This window comes from Anarhichas minor, unplaced genomic scaffold (assembly GCF_050575085.1).
Source record: "Anarhichas minor isolate MPS153535 unplaced genomic scaffold, ASM5057508v1 ptg000033l, whole genome shotgun sequence".
In the NCBI taxonomy this organism is placed as follows: domain Eukaryota; kingdom Metazoa; phylum Chordata; class Actinopteri; order Perciformes; family Anarhichadidae; genus Anarhichas; species Anarhichas minor.
The window spans coordinates 4,924,699-4,950,542 of record NW_027466479.1 but is presented as its reverse complement, the minus strand read 5'-3'; the positions used below and the strand labels follow the sequence as shown (position 1 = coordinate 4,950,542).

General features: G+C 43.2%; 1 protein-coding gene across 1 annotated transcript in view; it reads right to left on the bottom strand.

The window, feature by feature from the left end:
• Window positions 1–17,777, bottom strand: part of atp1a3a (ATPase Na+/K+ transporting subunit alpha 3a) — a 35,248-nt gene extending 17,471 nt beyond the window's left edge. Inside the window, exons 1-7 of the mRNA XM_076106076.1 lie at window positions 17,641–17,777; window positions 16,281–16,382; window positions 4,615–4,728; window positions 3,876–3,935; window positions 3,396–3,599; window positions 1,733–1,846; window positions 75–209 (exon numbers count right to left, since the gene is read on the bottom strand). Coding sequence (XP_075962191.1) covers window positions 75–209; window positions 1,733–1,846; window positions 3,396–3,599; window positions 3,876–3,935; window positions 4,615–4,728; window positions 16,281–16,286 — 633 coding nt within the window. The 5' untranslated portion in view covers window positions 16,287–16,382; window positions 17,641–17,777. The remainder of the gene's footprint in view (window positions 1–74; window positions 210–1,732; window positions 1,847–3,395; window positions 3,600–3,875; window positions 3,936–4,614; window positions 4,729–16,280; window positions 16,383–17,640) is intronic.
• Window positions 17,778–25,844: the final 8,067 nt, after the last annotated feature.

The window sequence follows — 25,844 nt, the reverse complement described above, 5'->3', positions numbered from 1 at the left end:
TGTGTTGCATAACGACAGTAAGTCCTCCTTGCCTTTTCCGTGACTGCAGGAGTGTATCTGTGCCTGGAACCCACCTTGCAGCCGTGGGAGGAGATGATGCGGAGGTCAGCGGGGATCCTGTCTCCTCCTTTCACCTCCACCAGGTCTCCAGCCACCACTTGCTCAGCATTGATCTGCATCTTCTCTCCCTCACGGATCACCAGGGCTTGCTGGGAACAGAGAAAGAGAGGGAGAGAGAGAGAGAGAGAGAGAGAGAGAGGAAGAAAGAGAAAGAGAGAGGAAGAAAGAGAAAGAGAGAGAGATCAAAACAGTAAAGCCAAAAAATAACACAAACCGTTATTTAGAGAAAAGATGAAACAACCAAGAAACTAAAGCAATTGAAAGATACATCACAGATTGGGGACTTAGTGTGCTAGCTGTGACAGCATGATAGTGTGGCCTGCAGCTTCATAAACTATAGTTGTCCACCTAATAAACACCTGCGTTACTTAGGAACCCAATGTAATATACTCATTATGACCTGATTTGTTTCCATCATTCTTTTTCATTACTCAGGTTTAGTACCTCCAGGAATTACTGTGTGAATTAATTAGCAGCCTCATACTGTAGAGTACTTAGGCCATCGTTCATCCCCGGTTGACTGACAGTTATCGACCACTGAGCCTCCCCCCACCCACCCACGTGAGCGTCGTGTGGACGGATGAAAGCAGATTAAGTTATATTTGCATAATGTATTTATATTTTCTTTTGCTAAGAGTAGATATTTACACAGCCACATTTAGCATTACTAAAATTCATTAGCTAGGGCGCTGGCCAACACCAGTTGCCAGATGTTGCGAGAGTGTTGCTGAGACAGAGAAAGGTCTGCAACAAAGTTCATTTTCTCTGGATTTGTCAGTCTGAAGAAGTGTCAGTGTCTGATTTTCAGAAGATATGTGTAATTTCTTTTACTTTGCTGACTATGGAGCAAAATAATCTGTCCTAATCTGTGTTCTCCCATTGCAGTTAATATACTCAGGACCTAGCGCTAGTCTCCTAAAGGCGCGGGGCAGACACAGATTGTGACTGACTCTCAGTTCCGTCTCCTTTGTGAAATGTCTCTGGTAACGTAGCGCTTCATGACGTAGAGAAGTCCCAACCGGTCGACTCTATCTCAGCGTATCGGCCTTTCAAGGTTAAGGCCTGCTTTCAAACAGTATAAGAGTGTTGAGCCATTTCCAAACCATGATAGGCCCATTTTAATAAATCTATTAAGAAATGTCACACCAGCATTGATGTGCTTCTTCACAGTAGTTATACCATTCAGTTAACAGCAAAAAAACCATGTTTAAGTGTGGAATACCTCTTTAATATCTAATAAAAGTACCTGTTTTCATTTACAAGCATTGATTCACTTTTCATTCTGAAGAAATCTTTTGTTGCCATCTTCTAAATATGATGAAATAATTTACAGCATTAAATTCCCCTTTATGAGTTGATAGACTCAACATATTACAATGAACTCATTTATTTATCATTTTAATTTCTAAATCAATGGCTGTGAGAATCTTGTCAGCATTACCACAAAAGTTGTTGTTTTTTGATCCCTTGCCAAAAATGTATTATGGAATCCAACTAAATGCGTAACCCTGCACATTTTCATCTTGCATTTTTTTTAGTTAAAACCCTTTTAGCAACAATTAGTACAAAAAAGGATCAGAATATCCTGGTTGAACTAATGAGCGTCCAGTACCTGAGGGACCATGTTCTTAAAGGACTCCATGATCTTGGAGCTCTTAGCTTCCTGGAAGTAGGAGAAGCAGCCGGTGATGATGACCACGGCTGACAACACGATACCCAGATACAACTGTAAAGAGAGGCAGGGAAACAAAGATGAGACCTCATGTTTAACTTCACCTGTATCAAAAAATGTGTCACGGGAGAAGAAATAGACGAGTGGAGAGACACACACAGAGAGACCAAGTTGAGAAACCATCAGTGACACATTCTGTCATGAATATAAAACAATAAGTCTTTTATTTATGTTTTCACCTGACGGCAGCATGTGGTGTGGACTCACACGGAGGCTGTCCATCTCTTTGCAGTCTACTCTGTGAGTGGTTTAAAGACTGTGCTCTATTGTCACATGTCTAAAGGATCTCCCCAGAAGGTCTAAATCCTCCCATCCATGTGCTGCACCATCTGACGTAACTGCTACTAGTAATCGGTGTGAGTTTATATTCTGGGTGTGTAACTCATGCTGACTCGTCACAGTTGTTGTTGTCCTGTCATGCTGTGTGTGTCAGTGCCGCTTAGCCTCAGTCCCTTCGGCTCTACTCTGCATAGTGACCCCGACATGGAACGGTGCTGACCCATGAACGCCCTCCTCTTAGCCTGCCATTACAATCGCCGGGAGTCACGCGCTCCCTGCAGCGGGTTCAAAAGTGGATGTGAACAGGATGGTGTCTGTCACCCTAACGACGGGTTTTGGGCCGGCATGATTCAGACTAACGGCTGACACAACCTTTGTCACTGACAAAGCTCAGTCCCTGAGGAGTGGTGACTCAGCATATCACTTTTTGAGTGATGTGCTGGAGGACGGGGAGCGCACACACACACACACACGCACACACACGCACACGCACACACACACACACACACACGCACACACGCACACACGCACACACACAGTTCTCTGCGTGTGTACCCCCCCCATCTGGTGGTTTTTGATATCTGGCTTCTTACAGGTACTGTACAAGTAGTGGTGGGACTGCTGAGAATTCTACAGTCGAGGGTTGGGTGATATTGGGAATGCCCTACTGATAACAACGATATACGAAATTATTGTCCAAAAAAAGCTGAAGATAGAGACGCCCATAGATATAGATACCTATGGATGGAGACGCATTTGTTGGAATTCGCTTAAGTGGCCACGATGTAGAGGCAGTGAGCTGAGATGAATAAATCAGACCACTCCACTGTAGTAACGGCCCTCGTACGGTCTCACCACTCTCAAACACACACACATAGGGTCATAGTCAAAATCTAAAAAAGATAGACGTAATAATTTCCAAACTTCAATCCATATTTGGCATTTAACCTTTTAAAAACTATATTTTCACTGCGGTCAAAAACTTTTAACAGGGCGATCTAGGAGAAATCTAAAAGCACCATAATAACACAGACTTACACATATGCTAGCATGTTGCTACTTTTGATATGCTACAACAATGTGGTGAAGCACGGAGAAAGTAAATAGAGAAAGAGAAACTGAATAAAGTGCAGGAGTAGCATAATGGATTATCGTTCTGTTATCGTGGACACGTGAGGACCATTAGCGAGGCCAACCAATATGGTGTTGAACGGTGATGTCATCATATCGCCCCAGGCCTCCACCCCTTCAACTCTCCACTTACGTTATCCCCGGCGGGCTCATCCTCCGTGGCAGCCTGGATGGCGTAGGCCAGGAAGCAGAGGATGGCGCCGATCCACAGCAGGATGGAGAAGCCACCGAACAGCTGGCGACAGAACTTGACCCACTCTGGGGTGGTGGGGGGCGGAGTCAGGGCGTTGAGGCCATCCCTGATCAGGTACTCTGCTGCCTTGGCATTGGTCAAACCCTGAGAGGGGCAGAGGAAGCGGAGAGGAAAAGATGGAAGGTGGATTAAAGGAGATGGATGGATGAGCGGAGGCAAGAGGGCAGCAGAGAGGTTGGAGTTATAGAGAGGACGCAGGAAAGGAACAGAGGGTGGACAGAGGAAAGAGGAGAGGGCAGAAAAGAGGAGGGAAGAAAGAAAGTGTTGTGAATAGGAGATACTTGATTGAATCATTGTTGAATCAAACAACCATGTAAAGGTGACCTGCCGGTCTGAAGGTGTCATTTCTGAACGACCTACCTGGACGATATCAGTGGTGTATTTCCGGCAAACCTCCTCAACAGACATTTTGTGTTCCGTCTACAAAGAAATTCAAAAACAAAGCAAACTTAAACAACCTCTCGTTAATCATCAGTTTAAAATTAGACTGCGATCTAATGATACTATGAAGTGATGTCAAAATGTTACGGCAAAAATGTTGGTTTCATGTGAGAAATATAATTTGCTAAACTGCAAAGCAAGAAATTAATTCAAATGTTTTAGATTTAGTTTAGAACTCTCCATATTGTTCTGTGTCCTCTTGATTGAGACAGTTAAGTTTTACACAATCATTTGTTTGTATTTGACGAAAAAGGTTTGATCGATAAATAATACTTTGGAAATCAATACGTGTAAGTGCCCCATCTCATTCAGTTCTTTAACAGGGGCTATCCTGAGGGTTTGACTTCCTGCCCCGTATCGGAGCAAATCCTTCCACAATACGATTAAATTGCTCTGGCATATTAGCTCAAACTACAGCAGCTGCTACAGAGTCTGTTATCTCCTTTTCAGATTAGATTAGAGTTGGAATCGCAGCGCTTTGAATGCTGGACTGAGGCCAGGATGCACTGTCTATGAATGTCTTTCTGTAATTGATTTTAAATGAGACTTCCAGGTTGTTGTGTGCCACCAAATCTGGTATTCAAAGCAGGTGAATAAGAGGCAACCAAAAGAAACATGTGGCAAATTGCAACGAGGTCGCAGGAAGCGGTGCACTCACGATGGGAACTTCCTTCTTGAGGTCATCCAGATCCTTGCCTCCCTTCTTCTTGGGCGACTCCTTCTCGTCCTTGTCCTGCGTGGTGGCCACGCGGTAGCTGTCCGACCGTCCATACTGAAACACACAAAGACAGCATCAAGTTTGGTCCTGTTTTCCTTTTTTTAAACCGCTGACACTTTTCCTTATTCTCACTGCTTCACAGGAAGACATTTTTCAACAATTACTTCACACTACTGTACACCAACACAATCCAAAGTCGGAGCAAAAAACAGCCAAAGGAAACTTTGATTGTCCTACTTGTATTTGAAATAACCGTTGATGTATCATGAACACCTAAAACACTGACTGACGCTCTTTTTCTTCCACATTGAGACCCAGTGAAACCCAAATTTAGACGTAATCCCCTGGTGTGAGAAGGGGAACTTGACACTTCCTGCTTAGATCTGGCATCATCAGAGCACAGACATGTCTCAAGAGCGCCACTAAAACTACAATTCTACCCAATCTTTGGATTCTCAGTGGTATTGTGGTATTGTCCATCGGCCCAACCCTAATCGACACCGCCGCTATTTAGGCTGCAGCCGCTGAGACTGCAGCTGTGTCTGAGAGGAGGAGGACACAGCAGTCAGGAGACCGACTGAGATGAGGGGAAAAAGAAAAAGGAGCCGGAATAAATCTGTCAGTGACATGTATCATGGGATTTTCACAATCGCCAGTGACCTACATTACTGTGTGTGGAGGTGTGTGTTTGAGCCCTTTCCAGCTATGCTTGAAAGTGCGTTTGTGTTCGTGCAAATAGTACGTGTCTGTGAACATCTGCTTGCTGACTAACGGAAGTCTGCAGCTTAGTTTTCGTTAAATAGAATTCTATTATTTTGAGTTTCAGTGATGGAAGGTCGTCTGAATCGGGGGTTCTCAACCTTTTGTAACAAGGACCAATTCTGATTGTTGAGGACCACCTTCACAAATGAATGAGAAAAAGAAAAGATGCCCCAAACAGGAGAATAAATACACTGGGCTGTAAGTAAGTGTTATGTTCGGAGCTGTTACTGGCGCAGCGTTGTCTCCCACATCAGTGCATCTGAAGGAACGTTAGCTAGCTAACGGAGGCAAAACACATTTGTCTCTACCTGAGAATGTGTCAGGATTGGTGTGGTGATATTCAAACGTTACTGGTCAATGATATTATGCTTTGTTTGAATTACTCTGTTTTATATTAATGTGAATTCAAGAGCACATATATAAACCTTTGTAAATCACCTTTATTTAATCTAACCTCCTCTGACGACTAGATGGCACTCTGAGGCCAATTAGCTGGTCTTAATGTCAGGGTGGTTCAACCTGAGAGAGTAATATTCTGGGAAAACACTAAATATGTGTAATTGTTTTGATAAAATAGTCAAACAAAAAATACAATGAATGCAGACGTTTAGGAACATGCAGGGAAGTGAGCATTTTTCAGCATTATTCAAACCAAGCTCATGCGATGCCAAAAAGCAATTGTTTCAAAATATGGCTGCTTATTTTTTATTTTCTTCAGACAGAAAACAAAAAATCTGTGAGACAAAAAGAACAGCAAGATGCAGGGAATCAATAGTGTCCCAGTAGGAGATGGTGTTGATCATGGTTCAGCAGCTAAACCACTGATGGCTGCAGAAGGATACTTTTAGACACAAAGACACACTGAGGCAATTAATTATATACTAATTGGATTAAGGATCAAAACAATGTGAAGTCTGGGCAATTAAATGAAAAAATCGAATTATGCATTTTGAGAATTGAACCAGCCCGCTTAACCTCATGATGTTCATTTAAATTGGACTTTGAGCCTAAACTCAGCTGATAAGTTTCCGTGAGGTCTTTTCATGGTGTGCAGGTGTACTGATGTATTTTGACCTGACAGGCAGATGTTCTCTATCATCCATTCCCTACAACAAATGTGTGACGTACTGGGATTCATAGTGTGTGTAACCCTGTGTGATGAGTGGGGAGGGCAGACTTATTTTGGGAAAGCTCTTCTGTGGATTAGTGTGCGCTGAGAGGTTTGGCACTGATTTGATGGCTGTTTTATGCTATTCGACATCTGCTTTTTTTCCTGGAGGAAAAGCTAGCCGGGTGTTGACCTGTTGACAGCCAACCAATCAGATGTGTGCATCTGTTTTACATCCTCTTACCTCTGTGCAGCTCTCTAGGTGCACTGTTGTTTTGCTTGAGACTGTTCACATATTTGTTTTTCAATGATTTAAGTGTAAGCATGAAGTTAACCATGTACATGTGAGTGTGCATTTCTCTTATGAATGCATTACGTATGTACTGCAACGTATTATGTATCCATATCAAATTCATATCTGTTTTGTTTGTTTTTTAATTAATCCTTAATTTAAAGGCAATCATGTATGGCTGGGCAACATAGCAGCAATATATCGATATTGTGATATGAGACTAGAAATTGTCTTAGATTTTGGATATTGTAATATCACAATGTGGCATAAATGTTTCCTGGTTTTAAAGGCTAATGTAATTTAACTGTTCTAGCTGTTCTGATTTTTGCCTTTACACACTTAGTCATTACATCCACATTACTGATAATTATTGATCAAAAAAATCTATTTTTATATATTTTGCGAAAGCATTAATGGTCAACCCTACAATAACAATATCGAGGCATTCTGTCAAAAATATAACATTTGATTTTCTCCATTTCGCCCAGCTCTACAATCATTTACTGCAGAGCTTTTCTACATCTGTCTTAGATAGCTGTTAACATTTCAGAATGACCTCAGACTCATTTATAACAACGTTTTAAGCTTTTATGATTGTCTAAATTGTTTTTTACTCTGGAGAAAAGTGCCTTAACATGTGTACTGTCACTAAGTAGCAGTAGTACTTCTCCAGATAACACCAGCAGAACCTTTATGTACCCAGATCTAGAAAATTGGTTTTCTCACAGCCAATCCCTGCAAGCGTTCACCGCAGCAGACACAACAGCCGGTACTGCCTGCACACGGCTCTCAACATGGCTAAGTCGGCGGGCGGCGGCTAGGAGCTAACCTTGCTAACAGCGGCATCAGTGCTGACAGAGCTAACAGTGTTAACCTGAGGGGGAGCCGGAGGATGGGTGCTACGCTTCACATGATGGGTATTGAATAAGAAAAGGAAAAGTAAAAATAAAATACTCTATTGGTATCGGTATCACTTTAAACGTAGGCTATATAGTGCTACATAGCAGTGTGATTAAGTGAGAATTAAACATACATAGTACACCTCAGTCCCAGGAGGAAAGAATATACTAAAGCATACTCTGTATGTTGTCTTTTTGGTGAAGGATTTGGTGACACTTTGGTGGGTAGACCTCTGACCTTCGAGGGGGGTCTGGGGACAATGGAAGAAAATGTTGTGCATTTAAAAGTTCAATGCATCGGTCTGGTGCACTTTGAGAGCGGAATGAAGAGGCTAGATCAATGAAGAACTCTGTGCTCCTGTAAACAACTTGGTGCTACTGTTTTAGCAGTGGAGGAATGGAACTAAGTACATTTACACAAGTACTGTACTTCAGGACAAATGTGAGGTACTTGTAGCCTACTTTACTTGAGTATTTCTATTTTATGTAACTTTATACTTCAAGTCCACTACACCTCAGAAGAAAACATTGTACTTTTAACTTAAAAACCTTTATTTGACTATATTAGTTACCGGTAAGGCTACATGGCAGATTCAGATTCTTAATACAAAATATAAATCAACTAACAATAAACTATGATTTATTCAAAAGAAGTATATAGCCTAATTATTTAGTTTATAAAGTATTAAAATTAGCCCTCCACCAGCTGCACCAATAAAGTGGCTTGAGCCGGTCGCTGCGCACCGCTGTGGAGGAGACGCGCACGGAGCCAGCCAGCCCACCCGAAATATCTTCGGTTCATTATGAAAGTATGGCAGAGAGAGATAGAATATGGCGGGCCGCCAGAGTCTACGTAATTAATGGGAAACACTGCTGTACAGCTTGTTGGCTGTGTGTGTAAAGCTGCCATGTTTTTTTTTGTCCCCTAAATGTTGCCCACTGCTAAGCAACAGTGTTGAGACAGCAGTGTTTGCTTGTCCACCATATGCCACCACTGAATCCATATTGGTATTTCTGTTGCAGTGTGTATTTGTGTGAATTCGGTGCTGTACTGTGTACAGTGTACAGTACGTGTGTACAATTTCTTCCTACGCATATGCCCGCTTTTTAGTGAGCAATACTTTTATTCCATATGTGCAGTCGTACACATGTTGACTTTGTGCTTTGACTGCAAACGTGAGCGTTTTTCCACGCTGGTGTTTGTCTGTTCCTGTGTAAGTCTGTGTGTGTGAGTGTGTGACGTGTTTGGCCATCTGTTACGAGGTGCAGGAGGTTTCCCGGGCGGTCAAGTCCAGCAGGTCATCAGATTACAGCTGTTTACTACACTGACAGATTAACCCACTGAACAATTATAATCCCCCTCAATCCCACTCTCTCTGTCTCTCCGTCGGTCTCTCTCTCTCTGTCTCTCCCCTGTCTTTTCAATCCCAGTCTCTCGTTCATCCTTACTTGTTCACTTCAATTACAACGGTGAAACATCTTATGCATTTCTTTGGCATAAATTGCACTGAATAGATTTGACTGTTTTAAATGAACATGAGGGCAGTGAGGTACAATGAAAGATGAATTAGTTTGAGCAGTCAGATAGTCTCTCTCATGTGTCCTAATTTCATAAATGCCGTGTTATTATTAGAATATTACTCTTGTCAGATCATTGTGTTCTAGTACCACAAAGACAGTGTGACAAAGCATGAGAAAAAAGTTCATTCAGTGTCGAAATTTAACTAGATGACTCAGGGCCACCTGCTGCTACTGTATAAACTGCTGATTGTTAATCCAATAACGCCAGCTGCTGCAATGAAAAGCAGGTAAAAAAAAGTGTACTATAATAACACCTCAGTGATCACTGTCACACTGTTAACTAACACATCATGAGGTGGAGGCAAAACTAAAGCACCACAAAGCACAATTTGACTATTAAAACAACTTTGAAGCACAACCGTCTCCACCGACAGCCTGTCAGAGCAGACTGTCTTCAGAATTATGATTGCACATCAAAAAGGCCTCCAGCTGCCTCACTAGGGAACGTGACTTGGGTAGATGTGGAGGAGAGTGAAGTCGTAAATACGGAGCAAGATTAGGAAGAACTCAGGTTACATGATTACCAGGCAATGCACACTTAATATTTATATAAGATGAGTAAATACAAGGAAAAGACAATTATTTTCTTTTGCTCAAAGACATACTGCCTGTTCTCCATCTAGGTACCTGCTGCAGGACTTGACAGTAAGGACAACCATTTTAAGAAATTTGCAACCAGTTCTTGCAGCACAAAGGTACAAAATCAGCACAAAGGTCCAGACAACCGGCATTTGAAAGGGTGAGAAGGGATGAACAAGCAGTGACTCGCTGGGGATCTGCGGAGAACCTGACAACAGCTGCACTTCTGTGCAGAGCACCACAGGTCTGAGGAAGGCTGGATAAACCACTTTTTAATCTGCTGAAATCACTGGTCACATCTCAGACAGCAAACAGGGATATTTTGATCTGTGCATCTCAGTTTGAGGATGAATAAATATAACAAGGGTTTCAAAATTGAGCATAATAATACCCAACCCCACATGAGCGTTATGGTGATCGTACCAGTTACTGTGGGAAAGCAGCTTAAAAACAAATCATAATGTCAAAAAGGGGCATCAATTATTAAGATCTATACCTCATATATCTAAGATTCAGATTTTCAAATTATTTTCCATTATTTGAATTTAGTTTATCGGCCATTTCATGAAAGCGGTAGATGGATGGCATCTGCACATATGATTATTCACCAACAAAGCAAATGTAAACCCTAACAGCAGCTCCACATTATAACCATACTATAAGACTTTGGTGCAATATCCAACAGCTGGTACTGAACCCTCTTTATAGTCATGTTTAGCATGTGGTATTTAGCCTATTTTTCAACTAGGTTCAATAAAGTAACAGTGACCAAAGTGTCAACAATTTCAGCTCAGATTTTTTGAATGGAAGATCTTGTATGTTGCCTCCAGGGGAGTTTAATAGCTCTGGCGGCGCCACAGTGGATCATCGTAACCACACACAGACACACAAAGAAACGGATTATCACACAGATCAGTAGACTGACCGACCTAGAAAATACTGATGGACTGACAAGCACACACACACACACACAGCCCCCTTAAACACACAGTTCCATCATCATCTATCCCTCCCTTCACCGTCCCACTCTGTTTACTTTCTCCTCCCTCCAGGCTGCCCATCTGTTTCTTTGCTCACTTCTACTCAGATCTACTCATCTGCACTAAGGTTTAATCAAGACGAGGCAGTCCGAGCCACATTCGTGATGAAGACACTGTGTTTAAACTCAGTGCATGTGTTTTCCAGTAATAAAAATTACTCCCCCCCCCCCCATTTAGCTGTGTGTCGCCTCCAGCAGTGCGTCTGAGAGGGCGACAGAACATGGCAGTAGTTGACGGAATCAGATTGACAGTATCTCCTTCCAGTGGGTTGATAGATGGGGGATGTGAGGCTTCCTAGCAACATCCAATCCGATGGGCCTATCTAAATAACTGAAATCAACTGTGGGGGGAGGGAAAGGATGTGCTGAAAGAGTAACTAAACTAAAACTAAACTAACTTTCTTCAGCTGAAAACCAATGTGCATGTGAATTTAGTAGTGTTGTTGATGGATTTAGGTCTTAGTCTTGCAATTCTGGGAAAAGTATTGTGTTGTATTGACTGTTATAAATATGCATAGCGACTGCACTCTACTATTTGAAACCGGGCTATGACAATTACATTGTTTTATCAGCTGATCTGGAGGCAGCTTTTGTCTGTATTAAAGCAGGGGAATCGGGGTGAGATGTGACCCCGATTGCCACCGGGTATTTCGCACACTGACCATAATCCTAACAATCGTCAACATGCTGTCAATTAGCATCAGCGCTAGAAATGAGCAAAAGCAAATTAAAAAGGGTAACTGGCATCATGAAAGGTACGTTAAAAAGCAGTTTGTTTTGGCTTCAAGTCAAAGTAATGTAGACGAAGCCCAGCAGATCATGAGGTGCTTTTTATGTTCTGTAGCTGTAGCATGAAATCAGCTAAACTTAGCAGCAAGCTAGCTAGCTGATTAGCTAGCCCCTAAATGAGGCAATTGAACAAGTTAATGTTGCACGCTGTTAAACACTCTTGTGACAGTGTAGGAAAGCACATTGCCATCAACAGATAATCAGTCATTAACACTGATTTACCAAATGTTGTAATGTGCTGAAGGTGTAATTTCACGTCTCCAGAGAAGAGAGGAAAAGGCTTGTGCTGTGATTGTAATTCCACCAGAAACTGAGCAAACACGTGTAATAGCCCCACCTCTACCAGCTCTGCCCACATTGATGTTGAGGCCCTTTTTTGAATTTCCACACATGTGGTTACTTTTTAATGTGAAGGTGTGTTATGTAACTGCTGCAATGTTCGTGCAGTGCAACTGTTCAGTGTGCTGTCACTCTCTCATCCTCCATGTCATCAATGCATGGTGGTGTTGCAGGAAGCACGGAAAAACTACTAGTTACCCTTGACACCTGTGTCACCCCGCAAACAGCAAGTAACGTGTGCATTTGAGGAAACGCACGATGCACATCGAACAGAACCAGTGGTTTGCAGTAGTATGGATCCACGCTATTTTACACACACACACACAGATGGAAACTAGTAAAAGGACAGAGAGGTTCAGAGTCAGTATTGATGAAATATTGACAGACTGAAACAATTATGCAACAGAGTTGATGACCAGGAGAACATACATGTGGTGTAACTACAATTACATACGTGATAACAAACTATGCATTTAGATTACAATGCATGCGCCTGCTCTGTGCCTTCATGCATGAATTTAGATGCTATTTTATTGCATCCTCATGTAATGCACTTTGAATTGTCTATGTAGCAAAGCTGCAGTGAAGCACCCAGGGCACCAGTTACATAAAGTCCAAGTGTTTCTGTTTTTAACTAAAATGTTGTGAACAGACTGGAGCCACGAGCCGTTTTACAATTTGTAAAGTCAGTGGGCAGTAGGAGAAGTATGCAGAGGTTTACTGTTTTGTCTGAAAATCACAATGGGTCTGGCTGTTTTAATCCGCACCGTGAGTCACTTTATGTGATTTAATATTTGTTGCAATGGTTACACATGTAGGTTAAGTTACATCTCATTTAGGGGTAAACTCGAAGCTCAATTTTTACACTCAATTTTGTGTACCGTACACCCCTACTCTCAGCTGATTCTCAAGTCTTATAAAACAAGGACTCTGTCTTTCTGTGTGCTCTTCGCTTATCTCGAGAACAGTTATCTGATCTACTTCACACTTGGTGGGTGTTTTGCTGGGGGCCCCATGGTGTGCTTTGCCGAATTTGGACACGATCAATGTTAATAAACTTTGGATAAACTAGCGCTATGTGTGGCGTCAGGGGTTAGGGTGGGGGGGGGGGGGGGGGGCTTCAGGGCCCCGGATTTGATCATGTCGTCCTCAGTGGGGCTTTACAGGCAGCTACATATTGTCTGCAGTTCACTTTTGCTGCTGGATATACTAGCGTTACTACCAAACTCTTCTTCGCGTCCCTGCAGCAAGTCCGGAACAGGGAGCCAAACAATCGACCCGCTCCATACGGGTACGCCCTGTGGTATAACAGCTACGAAAGAGGACTCATTATTAGGAACTGCACATTAAATGTGCATTATGCACTAAAAAAAGGTTGTACTCATTTATTTACCACAGGAATATTGCACAGGTGTGTGATTCTGTGCACTGATTTTAATACGCTACAGTATAGACAATTATTATCAGGACTGAAACACTGAAACTACAATAAAGAGATCCCTTAAAATTGAGAACCACTGTGTGAAGCATCAGCTTCAACATGGATGGATTAGACACCATAAACGAGAGCTGCTTTAGTCATTAGAGAGCCGCGTGCCTCACACACACACCGTCCACAGTGATTGGCTCCCCTCCTGAAGCTTCCTGAAGTTCATCCTGGGATACCAGCAGATGCATGCATCCCTGCGTATCTCTTGTTTTTCTTTTATATCTCTCCATTTAGCTCCTCAAGCTCCACCATCGCTGCTTCCTTCCTGTCGTCACGGCGCACGAGCGACATCCCAGCTTGTCTTTGTGGCATTCCTCCACTCCACCATGTTTCCCAGAATACACCCATCTCAAAGTGACTCACCGCAAAAGGCATCACTTTCTCTCTCTCACTGAAGTGGAGAGAGGGGGATCCAGTTCCAATCCCTCCAAAATCCAGTGCCAATCCCTGGATCTTTCCTCCGAACAGGGCCTCCCCGCGAGGCCTGCAGGGGCTGACCTTCGCTTCATCTCTGCCACCTGTTCTCTCACCCACCCACCTCGATCGTTTGCCCCCGCAGCGACAGCTCCTCTCAATCGATTGGCACGGATTAAATGGCACCAGTTGCCTTGTCAACCCATTTCACCCCAATCTCCTCTCTCACTCTGCCCCTCCCGATGGCAATCCACAGCCTGAACATGGGAGTTTCCACACACACACACACACACACACACACACACACACACACACACACACACACACACACACACACACACACACACACACACACACACACACACACACACACACACACAGTCCTCCTCCTGTCTCTGACGCAGTGGTCAGAGTCATGTGTGGTTCTCCCCCTCCGGCGCTCTAGTGGACAGCATCACAAAGCGTGACAGAGCGGCACCATTTCCACGCCTCGGCCCGAATGCGCCCTCGTCCCATTCCCTCAAACCCGGATGTGGAGCAGAGTAGAAACCACCGCCCATCACACTTCATTAGCAGGGACGGACCATGACACCACGAACACAGAAGAAACGGTGCTACAGTGCTTCTTCACATCAGGCTCCACGTACTAAAACACAATAACACTATAATGCAAATACTTTAAGTCATAATATAGCATGCGGTGGGAGATTATGAAATTTCATAGAGCAATAAAAGTACTACGTCACGGCTGACTATAAACACTGGATGCCGCCTTATAATAACACTACGGGGATGCAACAATTTTCTGCCCTTCATGACCTGACAGATCAGTGCTTGTGTGAGGGCTGCTGGGGCTGAAAACGAGACGGTGGAGGTGTTGGCTGTGTCCAACCCTGGTGGAGAGCACCTTCCTTTTGGACTCATCCGCCCGATTTATAGGAGGAGGGAGGATGCGACGGGTGAGGTTTTGACCAACGCTGAGGAACCATTTTGATGCACTTGTCTGTGCCCATTTGGTACCCAGACATAGGCTGCCTCCACATCCTCACTAAGCATCAGTGACAGCGACATGGTGCACCCTCGCATTATGTAATGTTTTTAATGAAAATGCACCAAATGGTTGGTTGAGAAAAAGAAGAAGAGGGGTTTCATTCCCAGTCCCCACCCGCTTCCACTTCATTATTTCCAAAAAACAGTCCTATTACAAATCCACGACTTTCCACCACCCCTCCTTTTGTTAGGATTAACTGACAATACACGTGCGTCTGATGATCAAGAGTCTCTGCAGTCAGACTTTGGGAGGAATGACATGATATTCCGCAGTCGGGGCTGCGGTTTTCGCCATCAGCGGGTCAGACGTCCCTCGTTTTCACTCGCACATTATTCACCAAACTATTTTGATTTCTGGCCGGACACGCCCGTGTCATAACGCAGTCTGACTAATCGTGTTTTGGGAGCTGTGAATTCCCTCAGTCGTCTACAGCGGGTCAAGCTCCTGTGGGGGGGCGGTCGGTGTAATTTCGTTCTTTTTTTTTTTTTTTTTAACCTGTGAATGAAGCAGCACATCTCCCCGCTACTGCTTATTAGAACACTATTAATCCCTTTGTTTTTTAGTTAATATGACATGACGTTGGTCAGCATTCTGCGCCCGTTGTCAGATTTGTTTGAGCGCCAAAAATCGCCAGAAAGCGTCTCTCTCTCTCTCTCTCTCTGCCTGAAGAAACGTTACAGACCACCGCAGGACATCATGGGATTTGGGGAATTGTTTGATTAATCGCCTTTAATGTGACGTTAAGCAGGGGCGGTAAAAAAAAACAACAGCGACATATTTGTTATTTGGTTGAGAAGAGACGACTGAGACTGAGGACCGTTAACGCGTATCCACCCTGCGCCGGTTCTGTCGCACCGACTGGACTCTGGTTGCGGGGTAACTGACTCACGAATGTGGCGCACATTCCTTAGAAAAAAGACGGTCGCGTTCAGGCAACTAACATCACCGTTATTACCCGATAATGTCAGTCGTCGTCGTATATTGTAACGCATTGATTTATACACGTATGGCAGCACCCGACACGTTAATGTCATGACACAGAGCCGTTCACTCAAACCCCGCTGTGGCATAAAGTATCGGTCTGTCAGCCACGTAGTGATAGTTAGCTTAAACATATAATACATATCCCACCGTGTTCAGTGTCATTCTAACACCACGTCTGCACTTTAACCCTTTCCTCAACCCTGTACAGCGAACTTTACCAGAAGATACTTTTTTGTTTATTAACAACATATTAGCTAAAATCACAAGAGTTAGCTCTTACCCCCATTTCGGCGCAGTCAGTCGGTTCTCCTCAGAAGATGAGTCTCTTTTAGGGTTGGTTCAACCAGAGTAGCTTTAAGGCGGGTAGACGGGAAACAGTCGTCTGGTGAGAAGAAATAAAAATGTCACCCATCAGTTGACAGCTATTGCTCTACTGACACAAATAAATTAACAACTAACATAACATAACACTCTCAATACGAACGTTTTGAAGAGGAACGGGAATATGGTAACTTGACAAAGGCAAACTTTAGGCAAAGCCGCACGCCGTTCGGATGAAAATCAAAAGGTTTTATCTCTCCGGCATAAAATGTTAAAAATGCATATGCAGCCGTTGGTGGCACTTCACCAGCCTTCTCTCCCGTAAGGCGCAAATGATGCCAGTGGAAAGTAGACCCGCACAGCAGGCTTCTCCTTCGGATGCTGTCTCCCTCCGCGGCTGTGCCCAGGGCTGCCGCAGCACTCAGGGTTCCCTGGTTTTTCACTCCGCGGATGAAACCAACGAGGCAGTTAACGTTACATGTTCTAACCCGATCAGACTAGTGCTGTGTTCATTTGATAAACGTACCAAATATATTGATCACGTGTATACTCCTTATATCAGTTTTTAGGCAATAAATACGTTTTGGAAACAGGGAACCAAATACTTTTTTTCTGAAATATTAATGCAAGACAGAAAAACATGAGGAGAATTACTGATTCATGTGAAAGGCCTTTGTTAAGTTGAATCACTGATCTGAAGGGCAAATAGTAAAATACACAAGCTATTTCAACTGTATCTTAAAGCATAAACATGACTGGATTAGTTCAAAAAATGTTGTTGGGCCTCGACTGACCTCCCACCTATTATCCTCTGTGCAATGTGTATCTAATAATACGCACAGCAGCGGTGGCCAAACTTTTTTTGATATGGGCCAGACACAGAACAATATAAGTCACGCGCCAAACTAAAATAAATTAAGTTTTAAAACATTTACACTGCACTAAAATCATGCAATAAATAAGTATATTCTATAAAAAAATAACTACGCAACACTAAACAGTTTAACATTGGACATTTCAGTATTCTATTGGTGTGCCCACACATTACAATAAGCATTTCTGTATCTGCTGCTATTCAATTTAATTCAAAATAATACTGAAAACATTGCTTATCCACTTAAACTATTATGATGTTTTGTGTAAATATGTAGATAAATAAAGTTAAAACTGGCCTAAAATTGGCAAAGAAATTGTTTTCTTTTCATGGCCTACGCTTAAGGAGTACCACATTTGTGTTAGTTTGTGGTCATTTGATTAAACAACTTTATTTAGGAATATTGACCATGTAAAGTAGTGGTGCAACAGATCATAAAACTCACGGTTTGGATCGGATCACGGATCAGAGTCCCGGATTGGATCACGAATCGGATCAGCCACAGAAGAAAAAATGGAGCAAATATAACTTTTAGAGATCGCTGATCACATTTTTTTTGCAGCCAACAGCGATTGCCAATCATTGATGATCCATATTGGCAGATGCAGATCCCTTTGTTGTTTGATTAAATAGCGATCTCAGCTGACATTGGGCGAAGGCAGGGTTCACCTGACAGGTTGCCAGACTATCCCAGGGCTGACATATAGAGACAGATATTCACACTCACATTCACACCTACGGGCAATTTTGAGTCGTCAGTTAACCTATTCCATGTCTATGGACCCTGGAGGGAACATGCAAACTACACAGAAGGACCCCTTTTGCTGTGAGGTGACAGTGTTAGCCACTACACCACTGTGCAGCCTCATGTAAACACAGTATAAGTTAAAAATAATAAAGCTCTTAAAACTACATTTTCTCCACAAAACACTTTCAACAATATCAAAGGAAACAGGACCTGCCTTAGCTGAAATGGTACTTCAAATTACCAAAACTACTGTCACAGTGGACCTGAGGCTTTTTGCTGCAGGGCAGTTGGCATGCTTTACTCAGTTGGTAATCCAGCTTCCGGCCGCGTCTATGACCGAAATAAAATGTGCCAAAAAAATGCATGGACACATGTGAGGCAGACGCATGTTTGGAATTTCCAAATGTTAAAATTCTCTGGTTGTAGAAAGTTATTTTGTCTCAGCCTGCAGATGTGGCACATTCATAGGAAATGTGTTGTCAAATAAGAATTGTGGCGATCATAACTCTTCAATCAGATGAAATTAGGCATCTTGTTTAGCTGGCAGCAGCTGTTCCAACTGCAGCTTCTCTGTTGCACAGAAGAAGAAAAAAAACTAAAAGCATGAACAAAGTGCACATCTGCATCGTCAATGGCATCATGGGAAAAAGACTGGCGCATCCAAACTATTCTCCGAAGGCAGGATACAGCCTGCGGTATATGGCGGTATATGACGAACAGATGTGATGCGGACGAGAGCGGCAGTGCGGCATTCAAAACACAGGATTGACAATTGAGAGTGGAAAACAGAAGTGCGGCGCTGAGGAGGAGATTATAGAGAACGGCAGAGAAAATAATAATCGCAGAGAAAGCATGGAAAGGAAAAGGAGGAGTGAGACGCAAGAAATGAGGCCTTCCTTTACTGGCATCACACTGGAATAAAGATGGCTAACACAGTTGCTAATATGGGCAATGTGATGTTTATGGTCGGTCAGAGCAAAGCCGAGGCTCCACATGCTTTATGTCTGTGTGCACCACCTGCTGTGGGAGATTAGACAATTACACTGCTGTTTTTAGAGCTTTCAAATAGAGCAGGAGGCTATGAATACTGTGCAGCTGCCATACGCGCACTTACACACACCCATCCTCGCCTGAGGTGAATCATCCGTGATCAGCGCGCTAATGAACGAAGGGGGAAAAGCATACGATAGTGCTCAACACATGGGCGAATGAGACGGTGATCGAGTGTGTAAATGTCGGGTCGACATGTGTGCGTTGCTATGGACATGTTTGTATGTGAACGTGTGCAGGCTCGGCTGTGTGAGCATGCCCCGCTCCGCTTAGAGGCAGCCACCGTGTTCAGATGAGATCGATACTCCCCTCCATCATAATTGAAATCGTGGCCCGGTTTCTGTGCTGCTTTGTCATCCAGCGTGCACCTCTCAATCAACAGGGCTTTTATTTTTTGTAGCAGATTCTGAACGTGAGCTGGGAAAAAATATTTATTCAAAAAGTCATGTTAGAGAGATGTGACAATGGGAGCAGGCATGGACAGATTACTGAACGAGCCTCCCGGGCACAGGCCCAGAGGACAAAATTGTCAGGGGCCCCATCCTCTGGCCTTCAACTACAAAATGTCACTCATAGAGACATGTACCAACCAGGTAGAGACAAAATAGAATCAAAACAACAACAAAGACACATAAAACGACTACAAAGAGACACAAAGCAACTGCAAAGAGACACAAAAAGACAACAGAGACACAAAAAGACCACAAAGAGACAAAAAATAACCACAGAGACACAAAATGACCACAGAGAAACACAAAAACACCACAAAGAGACATAAAAAAACCACAGAGAGACCCAAAATGACCACAAAGAGACACATAAAGATGCATAACAACCACAAAGAGACCCAAAACCAGAGAAAGACGTGCAATGACTACAAAGAGGTAAAAGCATCACAAAGTCTGCGGTGTCTTGCTCCTACTGTGTGTAGGAAAGATGGTGGGGCATTTTGCATGTCAAGTGTAATGTAGCAGCGACATGGACCATTTATGTATTGGCTTGAAGTACAGCCAACCAGAAAGCAACAAAAAGACATCACATCTGTGTAAATAGGTATTAATTGGAAATAAACACAAAGAACAACATATTGGAGGAAGCCTCCTACCTTTCCATTGACACCAGTAATAACTTGTTCCTACTTCAGCATGTTGACTCATCTTTATGCAGCCAGCTGCTAAAAGATTGCTTTTGAACATTACTGGTGACGAAATGACAGTAAATAAGTGGTGGAAGAAGTACTTAGATCTTTTACTTAAGTAGCATCACCACAGTGTAAAACATAATACTCCTTTTACATACTCTTACTCTTACTTACTTAAGTAAAAGTGCAAAAAATATACTCAAAGTCCATAAAAATAAAAGTACTCATTACGCAGAGTGGCCCATTTGACAAGAATATATATATATAATATACCTGGATGATTATTAGTGATGCATTGATGGTAATTTCAACTACTTTATATTCTGCTGGGAATCTAAATCCATGAGAAATTATCATCATTTATTAGCTGATTATATTTTGTATTAATAATCTAAATCTGCAAAGTAACTTAAGCTGTCAGGTAAATGTAGCGGAGTAAAAAGTACAATATTTGTCTCCAATATGTAGTGGAGTAGAAGCAAAAAGTAGCATACAATCTGATCAGGTTTATGCTTCAATACGAAGTCCTCCTGGGCAACTCCTATTCATAACGCTAAATGTGTTGCACACTGTTAAGTTTTCTTCTTATATTTTGACATTTCTTTATAGATATTGCAATAATATAGTTGTCGTGAATTATTTGGCCATGATAGTTGTTTAAAAGAATCTGATATTGTGACAGCCCGAACTTTGATAATATATATTTAACAGTTTGGTTTTCTTTACAATGACCATCACTCACAGAGCTGCTAGCATAGGCTATTATTGACATGCTGCTAACTTGGAAAAAATGGGAATTGTAGTCCTATATCTTGACTCCCTGCACAGTAACTCTGGAATTGTTGGGTCATTCGATCTTGTAATTACAACACCGTGTCTCTAAATCTTTCCTCATACAAAAGAGAGAATACCAGTTCTTTTACACCTTCTCTGGGTCAGTCGGGTGTTCTGGGCAACTCCCAGGTGTGTGCAGCAGATCTAAAAAAGTCTGCTGTTGGGAATAAAAGAGAACAGCTGAAATGCTCTGTACATCTTTTCATAAAGGTTAAACAACAAAGAGTGTATTTTAAGGCGAGGGAGAAAATCAGAGTGGAAAGAACACATTGCAGGAACCTGGTCACCATAGCAACGGATGTCAGGTAACCGCGGCTCCCTAATCATCCAGCTGACACAAAACAAAATTGGGGAAATTGTTAACAGAAAGGATGGGTGGAGGGAGGGAGATGAAAGCAGACCCAGAGGAAAACGATGTAGAACATGGCGGATGCTCGTGCTGATTGAGGTTTAATTATCTGCCACAGAATGAATCGGACGGATGGTTGTGAAAAGATGTTGTGATGGGGAAAATGCTCCGTCACTCTTCCTATTGGACACAAATGTGAGCCGCGTTTCATTTGTAATCCCAAGACGACCTGCAGACTGATTTATTAGGAGAGCTGAGTCCAGACACACAACGGATCGAAGCATTTCTAACAACATCAAAAGGCACGAGGACAGATCTCATCATCTAACGCCTCATCGACAGGAAATCAGCAATTTTCCAACTAAAATTAATTTATTGGCACTGCTTTTATTCGTATGTGTCATTTTGTGGGTATCAACAGTTACGATGAGTGAGGGAAACATTTGATCAATAACCACGATTTCCGTCATAAAAGTGGTGCAAAAATCATACTGGGAAATATATATCGTATCAGAGGCAAAGTCATGATGGGAAACGCTTTAAACGTATTATTGGAATCACAGTTCGATGGTATATAGACTCTGTCTGGATAGTTACAGTCTATATGCGGATATTCGAACATTTTTCTCACATGAAAACAAACTAAAACTTTGTAAAGTGACGTGTTAAAAGGCAGGGTCGGTAACCTTGAGAAACTAGCAAGAGTACGCTAGATTAAAAAAAACTATCCAACTGAAAAACACGGCCAAGTGTTGCCAACTTTTTTCCAATGACAGTAGCTAGCAGTGCTATCTCCAAAAGTTGCTCAATGTAGCAAGAAAGTCGTCATATATAATGATTGGCCAAATTCAATTTGCTGTAACATATTTATTTGCATTTACATGTTTAACTTTAATCAGATCTGTTTCTACTTTGAACGTTACAAGGATGTTGACGTAAGTGACAGACTGCCGTCACTTTAAGGACACTTTGCGACAGTTAGTTACGGCTGTTAGTAGTATCTGGAGTAGAGTGGAGCCGCACAGTTTTCCGAACGTGTCATATGGAACATGCTATGTGGATTAGGTTGTGGAACAATTTGTGGATTAACCTGTGGATCTTTAAAGTGTGTCGAGGTAATCGGCGGTACTTTCAGGAAGAAAGGAAGTTGTTTCACCAACTTGTACGAGAGAAATTGGATCAATAAAACACTTTTTGCTTTCACCTACGAGCGGTGTCGGTGTGAGCTATGTGCATAGGACCATAAACCCGCGACAACTTAAGGTTTACACTCTGCTAAAGGCTTGGACGCTACAGACAGGTTTACTACAGTCCTGTGACAGCCACAGAGAACAGATTTTCTTCTTTTTTTGTCATATCACTTGAGTTATTGATTTCTGTCAGGATATAATGAGAATTTCAACAAAAATATCAAAAATGTTTTTGAAGAAGACAATCAACCATAGTGTTAATATCATTCAGCCTCAATGCACCAAGACGCAATGCATTGTGGGGCAGTTGAGTATGTCCAGTCGCCGCATACTCAGACATTCTTGCTTATGTAATATACATCTGGGCATTTCTCACAAACACAAAATCCACATACTACAGTGTGAACAATACATACTCAATTTTGTGTCGTATGAATACTACGTCAGTTTGCCATTTCAAAGCCATCCTCTGGGGACAGCCACTATCTGTACAACATGTTATGGCAATCCATCCACTAGATGTTGAAATATTTCAGTCTGGACCAAAGTGGTGGCCCGAACCAACAATGTTATCCATTGATCCAGCTGTTTCACGTTCAGCGTTACTGCATTCAGATCTGGGGGCTTCCCAGTGCAACCACAGTCCTTCAAGCAGCTCTGCTGGAGCAGTTGTGAGGCTAAGTGCCTTTGCATCGGGGGGGGGGGGGGGATCCTCGTGGCATTCACTGAAGCACTGGAGGGTGTTACTGGCTCCATTTCCCTTGCAGAGACTTGCCCAGTATGTCTGGGGATTCAGGTCAGGAGCCCCAAGCTCACAGACTCTGTAAATGCCACAGTGCGAATGTCCTACTCAGAGGTCTAATGGCGCTTGTGTCGGATCAGTGGCGTAAGGTAGCCACAAAGGGCCCCAGTGCATATGGTTATGAAAGGCTCTACTGCACGCACCAGTTATGAAGGATACGCCATCGTATCATCTCGTCACATGATCAAATACAAATGTGACATAAGACAATACTAACATACATATTACCCAGCAATCATTATTGCATATCTGTTTAAGACAAAAATACCAAAGAAAATAAGGAATAATTTATTCAACTGAATCATTTTTTAATAGTTTATGTACAATGAGCATATCCTTTTGTTGTCGCTACTTACTAGTGCACCAAATGAAAACCATGACTGAGATGGGTTTGCCTTTTTGAGAGTATATATTGCAAACGTCAGCAAACTTCCCTCACTGGTTGTTATATTTTAAACATAGTGGTATTATGGAAAAGGCAATCTACTCTAAAGAGCCTGTTTTTTAAATCAACACATTATTGGAGGGCCCGCTCTCTACTCGGTCTCCCCACCTCACAGGCTCCAGCGCAACGGCCTATCCCCCATGAAACCGATTGGTAGACTTAGCACTCGCTTGACTTAGCTTGAGTACCTCACTCTGCAACTGGTTATTAGGCTACCTCACAAACAGACCCCAGGCAGTTTGGATTGGCAGCCAAACCTCCTCCACTCTAGTGTTGAACAGCAGAGCCCCCCAACCCTGCAGAGTGGTGCTCAGCGAATAACCTACTGCTTAACGTCAGTGAAACCATTGTCGATCTTAAAAAAAAAAGGAGGTTGAAAATGCACACCCCTGTCTACATCAATGGAGGTGGAGCAAGTAACAGCTTTAAGTTCCTGGGAATCAGCATCACAAACAACCTAACATTGTCAGCACACACATCTGTCCTTTGCTTAGGAAAGCTCCTAAATGGCTGTATTTCTTAAGGAAACTTAAATTCCTGTTCCAAGTTCTTGTCAAATCTTACAGAGGAGAAATAGAAAGTGTCCTGACTGCAAACATTACAAACTGTCATGCGACGTGTATGGCCCAGGACAGCAGAGCTCTACAGTTGGTGATTAAAACAGCCCCGAACATCATTGGTACTCATCTTCTCAGCATCAGTGATATTGGTGACAAGAGGAGACTGAAAAAAGCTCAAAGGATATTAAGAGACAAAACCCACCCAGCCACAACCTGTTCACCCTGCTGCCGTCTGGGAAACGATACAAAAGTATCAGCTGCCCAACCACCAGACTTCAAAACAGCTTCTTTCCTCTGACTGTGAGATAACTGATCCAGATTGATCAGTTTGCCTTTGTGGTACTAAATCAACGATTTCTGATTTCCTGTGTCCTAGGTTCACCATCCTTTTGTGGTTTCTGGTTTGCTGCCTCGACAGCGTTCGCCCAGCCTGTCTTCCAACTACTAGCTCAAGCTCTCTCTGCCTGCACCTGGTCAACCTCCGTCTCACCCAGCCTGCTGCTAGCCAACTCTCTCTCTGCCAGCTCCTTCCTGCGTAAATAAACTATTTTTTGGATTGCAAGCTGTGTGTCGGAGTCCTTACAAACATTACATAACAGCAAAAAAGTACTCATGTGAGAGGCGAACGAGCGGACACGCAGCCAAACTAATATAACGGGTGTTTGCATAGTTCAGGTGTGATGACTGCATTGCACAGCCGGAGACATACAGGTACGCACACGCACACACAGACACACCCACACAATTAGTATTGTACATGTGAGAGTAAGGGGTTCTTCCGGTCTCATGAAGCTCGAAGTGGCTGGTGAGTGTTGTAACAGAGAAAAAAACACGAAGGCCAAGAAGGGACTTACGGTTCGCCAAGCAGGGACTTACGGTTTGCCAAGCAGGGATTTACGGTTCGTCAAGCACAGACTTGGCGAACAGTAAGATCAAGAAGGGACTTACGGTTCGCCAAGCAGGGACTTGCGGTTCGCCAAGCAGGGACTTACGGTTCGCCAAGCAGGGACTTACGGTTCGCCAAGCAGGGACTTACGGTTCGCCAAGCAGGGACTTACGGTTCGCCAAGCAGGGACTTACGGTTCAACAAGCACGGACTTGGCGAACAGTAAGGCCAAGAAGGGACTTACTGTTCGCCAAGCAGGGACTTGCGGTTCGCCAAGCAGGGACTTGCGGTTCGCCAAGCAGGGACTTGCGGTTCGCCAAGCAGGGACTTGCGGTTCGCCAAGCAGGGACTTACGGTTCGCCAAGCAGGGACTTACGGTTCGCCAAGTAGGGACTTACGGTTCGCCAAGCAGGGAGTTACGGTTCGACAAGCAGGGAGTTACGGTTCGACAAGCACGGACTTGGCGAACAGAAAAGCCAAGAAGGGACTTACTGTTCGCCAAGCAGGGACTTGCGGTTCGCCAAGCAGGAACTTACGGTTCGCCAAGCAGGGACTTACGGTTCGCCAAGCAGGGACTTACGGTTCGCCAAGCAGGGACTTACGGTTCGCCAAGCAGGGACTTACGGTTCAACAAGCAGGGACTT